Below are 17,382 nucleotides of genomic sequence, written 5' to 3' on the forward strand. Positions count from 1 at the left end.
GCTAGTGGTATACTCTTCTTGTCAATATTTGACAATTCAGGTGTGTTTTGCTAGGCTGATGAGTGGAAAATAATATCTTGTTTTAATTTACATTTCTTGAGTACTAGAGATTGAGTGTTTCTTCATATGTTTATTTATTTTTAACTTTTTGTTTTTATTTTTATTTATTTATTTTTGATGCATATTTGGTTTTACTGGGGGTCAGGGACAGGGCGGGAGGCATTCAGGGGTTGGCTGCCATGGTCTCCTTGATCCAGTCCAGGAAGGAGAGAAGTTTGGTAAAGACTCCAGGCATATGGGTTCGGCCACACGGGGTATGTCCCCAAGATGTGATTCCTTGAAACACACCATCACAGATCAGCGGGCCCCCTGAGTCACTCACACAGGTGTCCTTGCCACCCTGCAAGTGTCCAGCACACAGCATGACGTCTGTCACCTTCTGAGGGTGAGCATTGGCACACACATCGTTGGTCAGGAGCTTGAGGTCCACACACTGGAGTTCATGTGGGTACTCAACTAGAAGTGGATCTAGTTTGATGTTGCCCCAGCCAAAGGCATAGCAGGTGATCCCCAGTTGGGGTTCCTGGATGGGCAGGTCCAGGACCTTCACAGTATCTGTTACGTGGGTGGGCTCTGCCAGGTGGAGCAGCATGAGGTCATAGCTCTAGTTTTCTTCTGGATAGGTGGTGTGGTTCTTTAGGAGGCTCAAGTTGAATTGAGGGTGTGGGAAGCTCTTACTGACCTGGACGAACTGTGCTGTGTCTTCGTTCTCAAACAGGTTGTAGCGACCCAGCTAGAGCTCGTAATTACTGGGGAGAGAGGAGGAGAAAGGGAGAAGGGGCACGGCAGCATGGGGGCGAGTCCCAAAGGAGAGAAAGAGAAACAAATAAAAATGAGCACGAAAGGTTTAGAATCATGGAGAAATAGAGACAGTGAGCAAGCAAAAGCATGTGACAGTGGGAAAGGCAGATCCAGAGACAAAGAGAAAGGCAGTGAAAAACAGCTTAAAAAGATACAGGAAATGAGCAAGGCAGAGAGGAAAACAGAGAGATAGAGGGAACAGAAAGGAGGCAGGATGAGGAGGAGAAAAGACAGATAGTGAGAAACAGACAAATGGAAGAAGCAGGAGTGAAAGAGCAGAGCAAGGGAGGAGAGTGAGAAATAGACAAAGTGGGAAAGGGATGGAAGAAGTAAAGAGAGAGAATGAGAAATAGGCAGAGCAGGCTAGGAGGTGACAGAGTGAGAGAGAAACAGGAGGGAGGACAAGAGGGTGTCTTAACTTTTTATTTTTAAATGATTTTAGACTCATATAGAGGCTGCCAAAATAGTACAGAGAGTTCCTGTGTACCTTTTACTCAGCTTTCCCCAATAATATATAATCATAGTACAGTCACCAAAACCAGGAAATTGACAATGGTACAATACTATTAAATACAAACCTTGTTTGGATTTCACCAGGTTATTTTTTTTAAAGATTTTATTGGAGAAGGGGAACAGAACTTTATTGGGGAACAGTGTGTTCTTCCAGGACTTTTTTTCCAAGTCAAGTTGTTGTCCTTTCAATCTTAGTTGTGGAAGGTGCCATTCCGCTTCAAGTTGTCTTTTCAGTCTTAGTTGTGGAGGGCGCAGCTCAGCTGCCACTGCTAGCTGCAGGGGGCGCAGCCCACCATCCCTTGCGGGAGTCGAACTGACAACCTTGTGGTTGAGAGGACATGTTCCAATCAACTGAGCCATCTGGGAGCTCAGCAGCAGCTCAGCTCAAGGTGCTGAGTTCAATCTTAGTTGCAGGGGGCGGAGCCCAGCATCCGTTGTGGGACTTGAGGAGTTGAACCCGCAGCCTTGTGGTTAAGAGCCCACTGGCCCATGTGGGAATCGAACCGGCAGCCTTCCGAGTTAGGAGCACGGAGCTCCAACTGCCTGAGCCACCGGGCGGGCCCGGATTTTACCAGTTTTCACATGCATTCACTTACTTTGTTTGTCTGTAGTTCTGTGCATTTATTTCATGTATAGACTTATATAACAGTCACCACAATCTGGACACAGAACAATTCCATCACCACCAAAATTCCGTTGAGGTATTCATTAATAGCCACACCGTCTCCCACATATAACCCCTAGTGACCACTGATCTGTTCTCCATCAGGATAACTGTATCATTTTGAGAATGTTACATAAATGGAATCATACAATATGTAACCATTTGAGATTGATATGAGATCTATTCAAGTTTTTATGTGTATCAGTAGTTGGTTATTTACTTTTTTTTTAATTTATTGGGGTGACAATTGTTAGTAAAATTACATAGATTTCAGGTGTACAATTCTGTATCACATCATCTATAAATTACATTATGTGTTCACCACCAAGAGTCAGTTCTCCTTCCATCACCATATATTTGATCCCCCTTACCCTCATCTCCCACCCCCTACCCCCCCTTACCCTCTGGTAACCACTAAACTATTGTCTGTGTCTATGAGATTTTTTTTTTCTTACACGTTTATCATTTATATCCCTCACACTGTGGATCCCCTTCCCCCCATCCACTATCTCTCTGACATCGCACCGAGCCATCCCATTTCCACTATCTCCACTCCCAGTGCTGTACTCTGCCTCTTGTAAATGTATACATACCTATAGATACATATATATATATACTATTATAGTTGGCATTCATTATTGTTCAGCTTCAGGTGTACAGTGCAGTGATCAGGCATCTACATCTTCCCTGAGATGGTCTCCAAAATGGGACACATGTCTATCAGATACTCTACAAAATCTTTACATCATTATTGATTACGTTCCCCAGATTAATTTTCAAAACCCCGTGGCCATCTTGTGGTTACTGATTGTTTTCTAATCCCCTCACCCCCCCCCCCACCCCCCCCCCCCCCCCCCGCCCATCTAGCAACCCTCAGTTTTTCCTCTTTGTCTCCAAAACTGTTTCTGATTAGTTCATTCACTTATTCTATTCTTTAGATTCCACATATAAGTGAGATCATGTGGTATTTGTCTTTCTCTGTCTGACTTATTTCACTTAACATAATGTTCTCTAGGTCCATCCATGTTGTTGCAAATGGTAAGATTTCTTTCTTCTTTATGGCTCAGTAATACTCCATTGTATAAATGTACCACAGTTTCTTAATCCAGTCATCTACTGATGGGCATTTCCGTTGTTTCCATGTCTTAGCTATTGTGTTTAGTGCTGCAATAAACATAGGAGTGCATAAAGATTTTTGAATTGGAGTTTTGGATTTCTCCGGATAGATACCTAGGAGTGGAATTACTGGATCATAGGGTAATTCCATTTTCAGATTTTTGAGATACCTCCATACTGTTTTCCATAGTGGCTGCACCAATCTGCAGTCCCACCAACGGTGCACAAAGGTTCCCTTTTCTCCACATCCGCGCCAGCACTTGTTGTTTGTTGATTTATTGATGATAGCCATTTTGACTGGGGTGAGGTGGTATCTCATTGTGGGTTTTATTTGCATTTCTCTGATGGTTAGTGAAGTTGAGCATTTCTTCTTATGTCTTTTTGCCATCTGTATGTCCTTTTTAGAAAAATGTCTTTTCAAGTCCTCTGCCCATTTTTTAATTGGGTCGTTTGTTTTTTTGGAGTTGAGTTCAGTGAGTTTTTTTTTATAGATTTCTGATATTAATCCCTTATCAGATATATCATTGGCAAATATCTTTTCCCATTCAGTAGGATCCCTTTTTGTTTTATTGATGGTTTCCTTTGCTGTGAAAAAACTTTTTAGTTTGATATAATCCCACATGTTTATTTTTTTTCTTACTTCCCTCGCGTGAGGGGATATATCAGTAAAAATCTTACTCCGGGTAATGTCTGTGATGTTTCTTCCTACATTTTCTTCTAGGTATTTTATGGTTTCAGATCTTACATTTAAGTCTTTAAGCCATTTTGAATTTATTTTTGTATATGGTGTAAGGAGATGGTCCAGCTTCATTTTTTTGCATGTGTCTGTCCAGGTTTCCCAGCACCATTTATTGAATAGACTGTCTTTACCCCATCGTACATTCTTGCTTCCATTGTTGTAGATTAAATGGTCATATAGGCATGGATTTCTTTCTGGACTCCCTGTTCTGTTCCATTGATCTATGTGTCTGTTTTTATGCCAGTACCATGCTGTTTTGATTACTGTAGCCTTGTAGTATAATTTGAAGTCAGGTATTGTTATTCTCCCACTTTGTTCTTATTTCTCAAGATTGCTGAGGCTATACGGGGTCTTTTATGGTCCCATATAAATTTTAGGATTATATGTTCTATTTCTGTGAAAAACGTCGTTGGTAGTTTGATAGGAATTACCTTGAATATGTATATTGCCTTAGGCAGTATGGACATTTTAACTATATTAATTCTTCCTATCCATGAACATGATATGTGTTTCCATCTATTTATATCTTCTTTCATTCCTTTCTTCAGTGTCTTATAATTTTCTGAGTACAAATCTTTTACTTCTTTGGTTAAATTTATTCCCAGGTATTTTATAGTCTTTGGAGCAATTATAAATGGGATTGTTTTTAAATTTCTCCTTCTGATGTTTTATTATTGGTATATACAAATGCAACTGATTTCTGAATATTAATTTTGTATCCTGCTACTTTACTAAACTCATCTATCAGCTCTAATAGCTTCTTGGTAGAGTCTCTAGGGTTCTCTCTATATAGTATCATATCATCTGCATATAATGATAGTTTTACTTCCTCCTTACCAATTTGGATGCCTTTTATTTCTTTTTCTTGTCTGATTGCTGTGGCTAGAACTTCCAGCACTATGTTGAATAGAAGCGGAGATAGTGGGCAACCTTGCCTTGTTCCTGATCTTAGGGGGAATGGTTTTAGCTTTTCCCCATTGAGTATGAGGTTAGCTGTGGGTTTGTCATATATGGCCTTTATTATGTTGAGATATGATCCCTCTATTCCCACTTTCTTAGGGGTTTTTCTCATAAATGGCTGTTGGATTTTATCAAATGCTTTTTCTGCATCTATTGATATGATCATGTGATTTTTATTTTTCATTTTGTTAATGTGGTGTATCACATTAATTGATTTGCGGATGTTGAACCACCCTTGCATACCAGGGATGAATCCCACTTGATCATGGTGTATGATCTTTTTAATGTATTGCTGAATTCTGTTCGCTAATATTTTGTTGAGGATTTTTGCATCTATGTCCATTAGAGATATCGGCCTGTAGTTTTCTTTTTTTGTGGTGTCTTTGTCTGATTTGGGGATCAGGGTGATAGTGGCTTCGTAAAAAGTGTTTGGGAGTTTTCCCTCCTTCTGGATTTTTTGGAAGAGCTTGAGGAGAATAGGTGATAATTCTTTTTTGAACGTTTTGTAAAATTCACCTGTAAAGCCATCTGGTCCAGGGCTTTTGTTTGTTGGGAGATTGTTGATTACTGATTCAATTTCCCTGGTGGTAATCAGTCTATTCAGGTTTTCTGTTTCTTCTTGAGTTAGCCTTGGAAGGTTGTACGCCTCTAGCAATTTGTCCATTTCTTCCAGATTGTCAAATTTGTTGGCATATAGTTGCTCATAGTAATTTCTTAAAACTTTTTGTATTTCTGGGGTGTCCGTTGTCACTTCTCCTCTTTCATTTCTGATTTTATTAATTTGGGTCCTCTCTCTCTTTTTTTTAGTGAGTCTGGCTAAAGGTTTGTCAATTTTGTTTATCTTCTCTAAGAACCAACTCTTGGATTCATTGATCTTTTGTATTGTTTTTCTGGTTTCTATTTCATTTATTTCTGCTCTGATCTTTATTATCTCCTTCCTTGTGCTCCCTTTGGGCTTATTTTTCTGTTCTTTTTCCAGATCCCTTAAGTGTGAAGATAAACTGTTGATTAGTGATGTTTCTTGTTTCTTTAGGTAGGTTTCTTTAGCAAAGGTATGAATTTCCCTCTTAGGAATGCTTTCGCGGCATCCCATAGATTTTGGGTCGTCGTGTTTTCATTTTCGTTTGTCTCGAGATATCTTTTGATTTCTTCCTTGATCTCCGGCTTGACCCATTCAATATTTAGTAATAAGTTATTCAGCCTCCATGAATTGGTGTGTCTTCCAGTTTTTTTCCTGTAGTTCATTTCTAATTTCATAGCACTGTGATCAGAGAAGACAATTGGTATGATTTCAATTTTCTTAAATTTATCAAGACTTGTTTTGTGGTCTAACATATGGTCTATCTTGGAAAATGTTCCATGTGCGTTTGAGAAAAATGTGTATTCTGCAGCATTGGGGTGAAATGTTCTGAAAATATCGATTAAATCCAAGTGGTCCAATGTATCATTTAAGGCTGTTGTTTCCATATTGATTTTCTGTCTGGAAGACCTGTCCCTTATTGTCAGAGGTGTGTTGAAGTCCCCTACTATGATAGTGTTACTGTTGATCTCTGTCTTTATGTCAGTCAGTACCTGTTTTATATATTTAGGTGCTCCTATGTTGGGTGCATAGATGTTTACTAGGGTTATGTCCTCTTGTCGGATCGATCCCTTTATTATTATATAGTGCCCATCTTTATCTTTTAATATGTTCTTCATTTTAAAGTCTATTTTGTCAGATATAAGTATTGCAACTCCAGCTTTTTTCTCATTTCCATTTGCATGAAATATCTTACTCCAACCCTTCACTTTCAGCCTGTGTGTGTCTTTTGTTCTGAGGTGAGTCTCTTGTATACAGCATATACAAGGGTCTTGCTTTCTTATCCAGTCAGCCACCCTATGTCTCTTGATTGGAGCATTTAATCCATTTACATTTAAAGTGATTATTGATAGGTACATAGTTTTTGCCATTTTTAAATTTGTAGTTAGGTTGTTTTGATCTTTCTTCTATTTACAGAAGTCCTTTCAGTATTTCTTGCAATGCTGGCTTGGTGGTAATAAATTCCTTTAGCTTATTTTTTTCTGGAAAGCTCTTTACCTCTCCATCAACTTTAAATGATAGCCTTGCTGGATAAAGCAATCTAGGTTGTAGGCCTTTGTTTTCCATCACTTTGAGTATCTCCTGCCACTCCCTCCTGGCCTTCAATGTTTCTGTAGAAAAGTCATTTGACAGTCTTATGGGAGTTCCCTTGTATGTAACCCTCTGTCTTTCTCTTGCTGCTTTTAGGATTCTCTCTTTGTCTTTAACCTTTGCCATTTTAACTATAATGTGTCTTGGTGTGGACCTGTTTGGGTTTATCCTGGTTGGAACTCTCTGCACTTCCTGGGTTTGTATGTTGGTTTCCTTCATCAGGTTGGGGAAGTTTTCGGACATTATTACTTCAAATATATTCTCAATCCCTTGCTTCCTCTCTTCACCTTCTGGTATTCCTATGATGCACATGTTGTTGCGCTTGATGTTATCCAAGAGGTCTCTTAAGCCATCCTCATTGTTTTTTACTTAGAGCCTCAGCTTCCTCATTGGTAAAATGAAGGTAACAGTACATACCACTTAGAGTTGTTGTAAGGCTTGAATTTGTTAAATAATGCGTAGAGGGTGTGCAGCACTTAATTAAACGTTCAATAAATAGTAGTTGTTTTATTGCTATAATAAAAATAAAAACTAATAAAAATGAGAACATTACAATTGTGAAAGACATTATTGAGCAGCTAGTTCTCTTTTAGGTATTGGTTAGGCCCTGGAAATATTGTGATAAATCTTACAGATACGGTCTCTTCCCTTCAAGAGCTCACAGTATCATGGCTGAGAAAGATCTAGAAACAAATTCAAGAGACAGTTTTAGGTGCCAAAATAGAAGGGAGAGAATGGTGTTTCCCATGGGATCCAGGCCTAGTTTTGCTTCTCATTTTGGCCTTATCCTCAGTTTGCAAATGTGCAGAGGTACTTTAGTTTTATTAAACTTTGCTAGCAAGTTATTAAGGTCTCAAGTATCCAGGTATCAAGATCTTATTTAGGAAAAGGGATTGGTGGCTGTCTTTCATTTTGATTTGAAGGTACGAGTGGGAAAGAGATGAGCACAACATACCATTTCCTGCCTTCTACTTCCTCCTGCAATCTAGTCAACCCATGCTAAGGTATTTTTCTGGATAAATTAGATTAGCTTCTAATTGTAGATTAGGTAGTTAGCTCTTCACTATACTCATTTCTAAAATATTGAGAACAAATACCAGAGATTTCTTTTTCTTGTACACGCAAGGTTCAACAAAATGTAGGCAACATAACAAATGTTTGTATTAAACAAATTTTAAAAGAATTGTGGTGAGTCCTAGCAAGATAGAGCAGTAACAGGGTGTTCAGATGCATAAATCTGGAGGCAAAGCAAAGCCTATGTATTAAGACAAACAAAACATAGTTGTTATGACAACAATCTGGAATTATATTTTATAACCACTTATAATTATCAACAGGTTTATTAATGCTACTTTGTGTTGGCCCTCAGAATCATGGCTAATGGTTTGACTCATCTGCCTTTTTATATGATAGTTTCAAATCAAGTTCTGTCACAATATTTCTAAGAGTTTCAAAACTGACATTTACAAATAGATGTAGGGCCATTTTTATAGATGTTTTTCAAATTTAGTGAAATGTTTCATTTTCACTTCTGTCTAAAACTACTATAATGTTGTGCATTAAAATAATGGGGACCTGCCCTGAGATTACTACATTTGAGGGTTGATAAATCTGTATACAACCTTAAATGTTTTTTTCCTATTAGCAAAGCAAGATGAATATAGATAAACTTGTTTAACACCTTGGTATATATTCTTCCAGACCATTTTATATGCTTATGCATACATGTAATTTTATTGTACCCATACTGTACAAACTCTTTATAATCTTTTTTTTGCTTATAACACTATCTTATATGCTTTGGCACAGTTTTAAATGCTGAATAATATCCTATAATATGGATTACCATTATTTATTTAATGGAGCAAGTAAAGGAAACAAGTATCTGTGATTTTTTTTCCTGTTTGCAACTATATCCCATGCTGTAAGGAAACTTCTTATAGTTAAATCTTTGTATGCACTCTTAATTATTACTTTGGGATAAATTTCTAGAAATGGAATTGCTAGACATTTTTAAGACTTGTCAAATTACCCTTCCGTAAGGTCTATCCAGTTTATAATCCCACCAGTGGTTTACAAAAGTACCTATTTTCCTGTATGATTAGTATTTGCTATCCTTTGAAAGTTTTAAGTTGTAAAATGCATGTAGTGACATTATAAAAAGTAGGGAAATGGGGAAAAATCCACCTAGAATGCCATTTCCTCACCATGGCAGTGGTTATCATATTTGTTATAGTATTCCAGGATTTTATCATATGCATAAGTGGTTATAATTATATACATACAGTTTTGTTTTCTGCTTTTTTCATTAATTTTTAAGTAACTTTCCCTACCTTTACCTGGCCCTCATGATTCGTTTTCAAAGGTCCCACAATAATGCAATAAGTATTCATATTTACCTAACTCTGCTCCTATTCCTGGACAAGTAATTCGCTACCAGTTTTTATTATGTATAATATCAAAATAAAAACACAGAGATAGCTACCATTTATTGAACATAAACTATGAAACAAACTTTATACTATGTACCTTTTTATTGCTTTGTATTATTTCTTTCAGATTGATGTGTCCAGGATTGGTAATATTGGATCACGAACATTTTTTTTTAAAGATTTTACTGGGGAAGGGGAACAGGACTTTATCAGGGAACAGTGTGTACTTCCAGGCCTTTTTTTTCAAGTCAAGTTGTTGTCCTTTCAATCTTAGTTGTGGAGGGTGCCGTTCAGCTCTAAGTTGTTGTCCTTTCAGTCTTAGTCGTGGAGGGCGAAGCTCAGCTCCAGGTCCAGTTGCCGTTTTCTGGTTGCAGGGGACACAGCCCAACATCCCTTGCGGGAGTTGAACCGGCAACCTTGTGGTTGAGAGGACCAAACAACTGAGCCATCCAGGAGCTCAGCGGCAGCTCAGCTCAAGGTGCCGTGTTCAATCTTAGTTGCAGGGGGCGCTGCCCACCATCCCTTGTGGGACTCGAGGAATTGAACAAGATCCTTGTGGTTGAGAGCCGGTGTTCCAACCAACTGAGCCATCCGTGAGGCAGCTCAGCTCAAGGTGCCCTGTTCAATCTTAGTTGCAGGGGTAAAGCCCACAATCCCTTGCAGGACTCGAGGAATTGAACTGGCAACCTTGTGGTTGAGAGCCCACGGGCCCATGTGGGAATCGAATCGGCAGCCTTCGGAGTTAGGAGCATGGAGCTTTAACCGCCTGAGCCACCGGGCCGGTCCCGGATCATGAACATTTTTATGGCACAACCTTTCTTCTTATCTCACTGCTTTTTTATTTCTTTCTACCTTCAAACATTTATTGGAAGCCTAAGATGTGTTAGGCACTGTGCTAAGAAGCACTGAGAATACAAAGATAAGTCACAGAGTCCTTGGAGTCAGACATTAAACATATATGATAAAGAGCGACATGATAAAAGACATTAATGGATAATGGTCCATCAATTGGTCGGTCGGTCCGTCCATCCATCCATCCATCTATCCACTATTTGTCCACATAAGATACTCCTTCTGCAGCATGGGAAAGCTAATTGCAAACACAATGCCCTTTCACCCCTGAATACTCCTATATAAGAACAAGGACATTTTCTTAACCTCAGTACAATGACCAAATCCAGGGATTTTGTCGTGAATATAATACTATTATTTAATCTATTGTCGATGTTAATATTTCACCAATTGTCCAAATAATGTCCTTAATGGCAACTTCTCTCCTTGATCCAGGATCTAATAGAAGATCACACACAACCTTTAGTTATGCTCTTTGTCTCTTTCATCTTCTTTAATCTGGAAAGATTTCTCCACTGTTCTTTGTCTTTCATAGCATTGACATTTTTGAAGAATAAAGGTCAGTTATTTTGTAGAATATTGTTGAATTTGAGTTTGTTTGAAGTTTCTTCTTGTGCAGATTCAGATCATTCATTTTTGTCAGGAATACCATGTAAGCGATGTTGTTTTCTTTGTACATTGTTTCATGTTAGGAAGCATGTGATGTTTTCTTTGTACATTGTTTCATGTTAGGAAGCATGTGATGTCAGTTTGTACCAATATTGCTGAAGACAAATTTGATTACTTGGTTAAGGTGAGGCCACCAAGTTCTTTTACTGTAAACTGACCATTTTTGCTTTTGTAGTTAATAAGTAATCTGTGGGGAGATATTTTGAAACTATGTAAATATTCTGTTCCTTAACCAAATTTACCCACTAGTTTTATCATCCATTGACGATTTTCTAACTTCATCATTCCTTCTGTTTATTACGTGACTATGCATTGTAGAGCTTTCCTTTATTTATTTGTTCATATCAGTATGACCTCATGGATTCTTACTTGTTAATAACGAGTTTTATTAAAATATAGCTAACATACAATATTAGTTTCAGGTGTACATTATAGTTATCATTTTATATAGCTAAAGAAGTGATCACCATTAGTCCAGCAACCATCTGACACTGTACCACACTATCGCAATATTATTGACTATATTCCCTGTGCTGTATATTACCTCCCCATCTGGAATTTGAACCTATTATTCCTCTTTACTTTTTTAAAATTTTCAATTATAGTTGACATTCAGTGTTATTTTATATTAATTTCAGGTGTACAGCATGGTGGTTAGACATTTACATAATTTAAGAAGTGATCGCCCTACTAGTTTAGTACCCACCTGGCACTATTTATAGTTATTACCATATCACTGACTGTATTCCTTATGCATTATTTTAAATCCCCATGACTGTTTTGTAACTACCAATTTGTACTTCTTAATCCCTTCCCCTTTTCACCCACCCCCAACTCCCCCTTCCATCTGGCAACCATCAAAATGTTTTCTGTATCTATGAGTCTGTTTCTGTTTTATTTATTTATTTTATTCTTTAGATTCCACATATAAGTGAAATCACATTGCATCTGTCTTTCTCTCTGTGACATCCTCCACTCAGCACAATACCGTCCAAGTCTACTCATGCTTCCGTAAATGGCAGGAACCCATTCCCTTCCATGGCCGAGCAATATTCCATTGTATACATGTATCACCTCCTCTTTATCCATTCTTCCTTCAACGGACACCCAAGCTACCTCCACATCTTGGCCATTGCAAAGAATGCTGCAATGAACATGTCCACTCAAAGTAGCTTGGGTTTCTTTAGGATAAATACCCAGAAGTGGGATTGCTGTGTCTTGCTTTGCCTCTTGTTATATATCCTTTGTTTTAAAGTCTATTTTGTCTGGTATAAGTATTGCTACTCCAGCTTTTTTTTGTTTGTTTTCTTTTTCGTGAAATACTTTTTCCCCATCTGTTTACTTTGAGTCTGTGAGTTTCTCTCAATCTAAAGTGAGTCTCTTATAGGCAGCATGTGGTAAAGGTGTTCTTATCCATTCAGCCACCCAATTTTTGGTTGGAGCACTTAAAGCCATTTAGATTTAAAGTAATTTTGATAGATATGTAGTTATTGCCATTTCATTATTCATGCTTTATATCTTTTTTTCCCCATCTTAAAGAAGCCCCTCTAAGATTCTTTGTAATACGGGTTTTGTGGTGATGAACTCCTTTAGCCTTTTCTTGTCTGGGAAGCTCTTTATCTGTCCTTTGATTCTAAATGATAGCTTTGCTAGGTAGAGTAGTCTTAGTTGTAGGTACTTGCTTTTGATCATGTTGAATATTTCCTGCCAATCCCTTCTGGCCTGCTTCTGTTGAGAAATCAGCTGACAGTCTAATGGGAGCTCCCTTGTATGTAACTAACTGCTTTTCTCTTGCTGCTTTTAAGATTCTTTCTTTGTCTTTAACCTTTGGCATGTTAATTATGATGTGTCTTGCTGTGGGCATTTTGGGTTTATCTTGTTTGGCACTCCAATTGCTTCTTGGACTTGTATGTCTATTTCCTTCGCAAGGTTAAGGAAGTTTTCCATCATTATTTCTTCATATAGGTTTTCAATTCCTTGCTCTCTCTCTTCTCCTTATGGTGAATTTGGTATGCTTGATGTTGTCCCAGAGGCCCCTTAAACTGTCCTCATTGTTTTGGATTCTTTTTTCTTTTGCTGTCCTGATTGGGTGTTTTCTGCTACCTTGTCTTCTAAATAGCTGATTCGATCCTGTGCTTCATCTAATCGGTTGATTCCCTCTAATGTGTTCTTCATTTAGGTTATTGTATTCTTCATTTCTGACTGGTTCTTTTGTATGTTTTGTTATCTCCATTTATATGTTTCCTATGTATTTGTTGACGTTCTCCCTGAGATCATTGAGAATCCTTCTAACCACTGTTTTGAACTCTGTGCCTGTTAGATTGCTTGTCTCCATATTGTTTATTTCTTTTTCTGGAGCTTTGTCCTGTTCCTTTATTTGGGACATGTTTCTTTGTCTCCCCATTTTGTGGTGCCTCCCTATGTTTGTTTCTATGTATTAGGTAGGGCTTCTATGCCTCCCAGGCTTGCTGTAGTAGTGACCTTATGTAACAGGTATGCCGTGGTGCTAAGTGGCACAGTCTCCCCAGTCAGCATTGCAGGTGTACCAGGTATGTCTATTGTGTGGGTTGTGTGTGCCCTCCTGTTGTAGTTGAACTTTGGCTGCTGTTTGCACATCAGTGGGAAGGATTGACCCTTGGGTTGATTGGTTGTGAGGATTGGCCATGACTACAGTGGAGGAACTGTTGTGCACAGGCTGACCCTACACAACAGGATTTGCTTTAACAGGGCTCTGTTGCCTGCCTAGTCTTCCCTTTGGGTGTGTCGTCTTTGGAGGTAGCCAGGTGATGCTCCAGCTCAGTCTCAAGGCAGCCACCCAGCGTTGCCATCCCCAGGCCGTCCTGGGTGAGGCCCCATCTGAGGCCAAGTTCAGCCACAGCCTGTACCCTGCCCTGGGCCACCTGGAATGAGGCACAAAGTAATCCACAGATGGTCACCACCCACGCTTGGCTTGGAGGTGTGTCAAGAGGCCAGGCCACGAACCGAGGCTTCTGTTGCTAGTGCCGGGCTTAGGGCTGCTCAGCTAGAGGTACGGGCCATACTGAAGCCAGATGCTGCTTGTTTGGGTTTTGTGAACCTTTAAGAGATTTTAGCAATGTCTGTAGTGTAAGCCGGGATAGGTCGTTTGTATGGGAAACCATGGGAAATGGCATGGGTGGGTCCACAAGTTGGGTGTGGTGGGCTCTCAGGAATCACCAAGGCAAGGTGAACGAACGGTGTTAGCCAGGTAGTTGGAGAGCCAGATATGGCAGTCACCTACTTCGCTCGCTGGAGAGGGGAGGGCTCAACAAAGAAACTTTGGCTTCCACTGGCACTTCTGTCTGGGAGAAAGCTGCCCCTGACGCCCTTGCTCTGAAGCCAGAGAATTCAGTTCTTCTTTGTATGTCCGTGGCGCCTTTCAACTGCTGCCCCAGCAGTGGAGCTTATAGTGAGTGAGTCCGTCAGCAAGTGAATCCGTGTGTGGGCCCTTTAAGAGGAGCGTCTTGGACTCCAGCCTCTCTCATCTCACTCAGCCACCATCTCTACTTGTTTTCCCAGCCAGAAGTATGGCGACTTTTCTCCCCGGCTCTGGAACCCTGGGCTGGGGAACCTTGGTACAGGGCTGGGACCCTTCACTCCTCTTGGAGTGACCTGCAGGTGATATATCCCTCCTGATTTTTAATGTTCTTACATGGTGTAGGACCATTACACCAGGGGCCAGTTTGTTCCATTTCTCTGCTCCTCCTACCAGTGTTGAGGTGGCTTCTTCTGCATGTCCTTAATTGTCCTTAAGCTTCAATTCCGCTAGACTTTAGGTGATTCTCAATGATGGTTGTTCTTTAGTTTAGTTTTAATTTTGATGTGGTCATTTGAGAAGGCAACCACAGCATTTATGTACTCCACAATCTTGACCGGAATTGGATACTTATTTTATTAAATGGGTTATAGTCTGTTACTATCATTTATTTTGATGCCCAAATTGTCCCATATTTGGGAAGTGGGAACCCTTCAAGCTGTCTCCTCTTTGCTTTTGATATGCTTTCATCATTCTTTAAGCAATTTTTAATTTTTTGGCATAAAGATGATCCAGGCGCATCTTGTACTTTCCTTGCCCCAGTGCTGGAATCAGCCATTTCTCCAAGGAACCTTCATCCTTTTCAGTTTAGAAACCATGATATGAGCTAAGGTATAGGTTCTTTAAAGAGTCCCCAGTGTGATTTTGGTGGTTTTTCTGGAGCCCACTGTAATAGAGGCTTCTTTTATATAGGAATTCTCTTTCAGATACTTGCTAAATGGACAGGACTGAGTAGGAGTTCAGATAGTCTGGGGAGATGAAGGAATATAAGTAGAGTCACAGTATATGGAAAAGTCCAACTCATTGAGAGGAGTTTGAGTTCACTTTCACTGTGGCTTCAAGCAGAGAAGAGGCTAGAGAATAAGGCAGGGACTGGTTAACTGATGACTTTATTTGCCGTCCACTGGAACTTAACCTTGGCAGTGCCCTCGGCTGGCCTCCGGATCTGCCTCTTGCTTCAACAGTGTTTGGACAGAATAGACCCAGGAATGCCCCTTCTTTCAGCCTCCAAACATCCTCCAACCTCTTTTCCAGTCATAACCTTAAGAGGCATCTTATTCATCCTTGGTCTCCAAGAGCAGCCAACACCATTTTTTGAGCTTATCTCCTTATTGTTGAGCAACCATGAGCTCCCAAGTTCACCACAATTAGTCCACCAAGGTGGAGGTTGCCATCAGCCTCCTGGTAAACCTGAACCTGTGAGCCTCCTACACCTACCTCTCTCTGGGCTTCTATTTTGACTGCGACAATGTAACTCTGGAGGGCATGGGTCCTTTTTTTCACAAGTTGGTTCAAGAGAAGCACGAAGTCGCTGAATGTCTTTTGAAGTTGTAATACGAGTCTGGCAGCCATGCCTTCTTCCAGGATGTGCAGAAGCCTTCCCAAGATGCGTAGAATAAAACTTAGGAAGCCATGGAATCCGCCATGGTCATGGAGAAGAACATGAACCAGGCCCTTTTATATCTGCATGCCCTGGGTTCTGCCCACACAGACCTCCATCTCTGTGATTTCCTGGAGAGCCACTTCCTAGATGAGGAGGTGCAACTCATCAAGATGGGAGACCACCTGACTAACCTCTGCAGGATGACCGGTCCCTAGGCTGTGCTGGGCGAGTATCTCTTCTAAAGGCTCACCCTCAAGCTCAACTAGGAGCCTTTGGAGCCCAGTGCCTTTAAGCGGCTCCTCTACATCACCCTGGTGTTGAGCTTCTACCTGAGCTTCTTCCTGCAACCACTAGACAGCCTTCTAACCACCCTGGAGCCCTCTCCCATGCCGTGAACCAAACTGAAACAGTAAAGCTTTTTGTAGCTAAAGAAAAAAACCTTGTAGAAGATAAGGAGCCATCGTAGGGGATTTAAACTGGTTGGGGAAGTGATCGATTTTGGTAGATTTGAATTTTAAGGTCACTCTGCTGTCACCAGTGGCAGTATATAGGATGGATTAGATAAATATTTAAAGTTGTTTTCCAGTGGGGTTGGCATTTGCCTTTTTTAGAGTGCTCAAACTTTTCTCCTAGGAGTCAGTATTGCAGCTGTTGGTACTAATGACAGAGGGATAGTTGGCAGTAGTTTTGTGAAAAGAGAGTGAGAAAGAGAAAGACGACACAATATGCTAAAGCTTGAGTCATTGATTTATCAGTTTGTGTAATGGTAGCAACTCTTCCTTTTAGTAGTAGTTTTACAATCAGGACTGGAAATTGTATGTCAATGTTCTCCATTGAAAAATAACACAAAAGCATATAAAACAATGCTAGCTTGATGAAAAATCTTAGTGAATATGAGTACTGTTACATTTTATTTTTCTTTATTTTTGGTAGTAAAATCAACAATAGGATTGATACAGACATTTAATAATGTAGATATTCTACCTGGTTTGTGAGGTCCAAAATATGAAATGTAACAAGTATGTTTTCTGAAATAATAGCAATTTGCATCTTTAGCTTAAAGTTTGCTATTATCATAACAAGTTTTCTTTCTGTACTATGTACAGCCTGTCTCCCAACTAGTTGGAGTTGAACAACAAGCAACTCTTCTAAAACCGGATTTAGTTCGAAGGTGAGTATCTTCAAATTAATACTATGAAACCGATAAGGGTATGTTGAATTATTTGCATTCATTAGGGGTTTAGTATGTCTTGACTGGAGAGACTTCTGTGTTCTTGTATTTATGTGTATGTTCAATAAAAATAGTATCTATTATTTTTACCTTTTATATTAGTAAAGATCGTATGTATTGTGAAATTATTGACCATTTTCTTGTTCTCATTATTATGCTGAATGCTGTTCTCAGCATTCTGTTCCTAAGACAGGCTTATGAGTGTTAAAAAAGGAAGTAAGAAATAATGTAATTTAGA

At 39.6% G+C, this 17,382-nt stretch overlaps 1 protein-coding gene and 2 pseudogenes across 1 annotated transcript in view; 2 read left to right on the forward strand and 1 right to left on the reverse strand.

Annotated features, from left to right (window-relative positions):
* WNK3 (WNK lysine deficient protein kinase 3) overlaps positions 1-17,382 on the forward strand; it is a 148,590-nt gene that overhangs the window by 91,193 nt on the left and 40,015 nt on the right. The window contains exon 11 of the mRNA XM_033118064.1: positions 17,020-17,084. Within this exon, the coding sequence (XP_032973955.1) occupies positions 17,020-17,084 (65 nt within the window). The remainder of the gene's footprint in view (positions 1-17,019; positions 17,085-17,382) is intronic.
* Positions 224-9,373, reverse strand: LOC117024693 (kallikrein-1-like; annotated as a pseudogene).
* On the forward strand, positions 15,655-16,179 carry LOC117030189 (ferritin light chain-like; annotated as a pseudogene).

The sequence above is a fragment of the Rhinolophus ferrumequinum genome, chromosome X, assembly GCF_004115265.2.
Source record: "Rhinolophus ferrumequinum isolate MPI-CBG mRhiFer1 chromosome X, mRhiFer1_v1.p, whole genome shotgun sequence".
NCBI lineage: Eukaryota > Metazoa > Chordata > Mammalia > Chiroptera > Rhinolophidae > Rhinolophus > Rhinolophus ferrumequinum.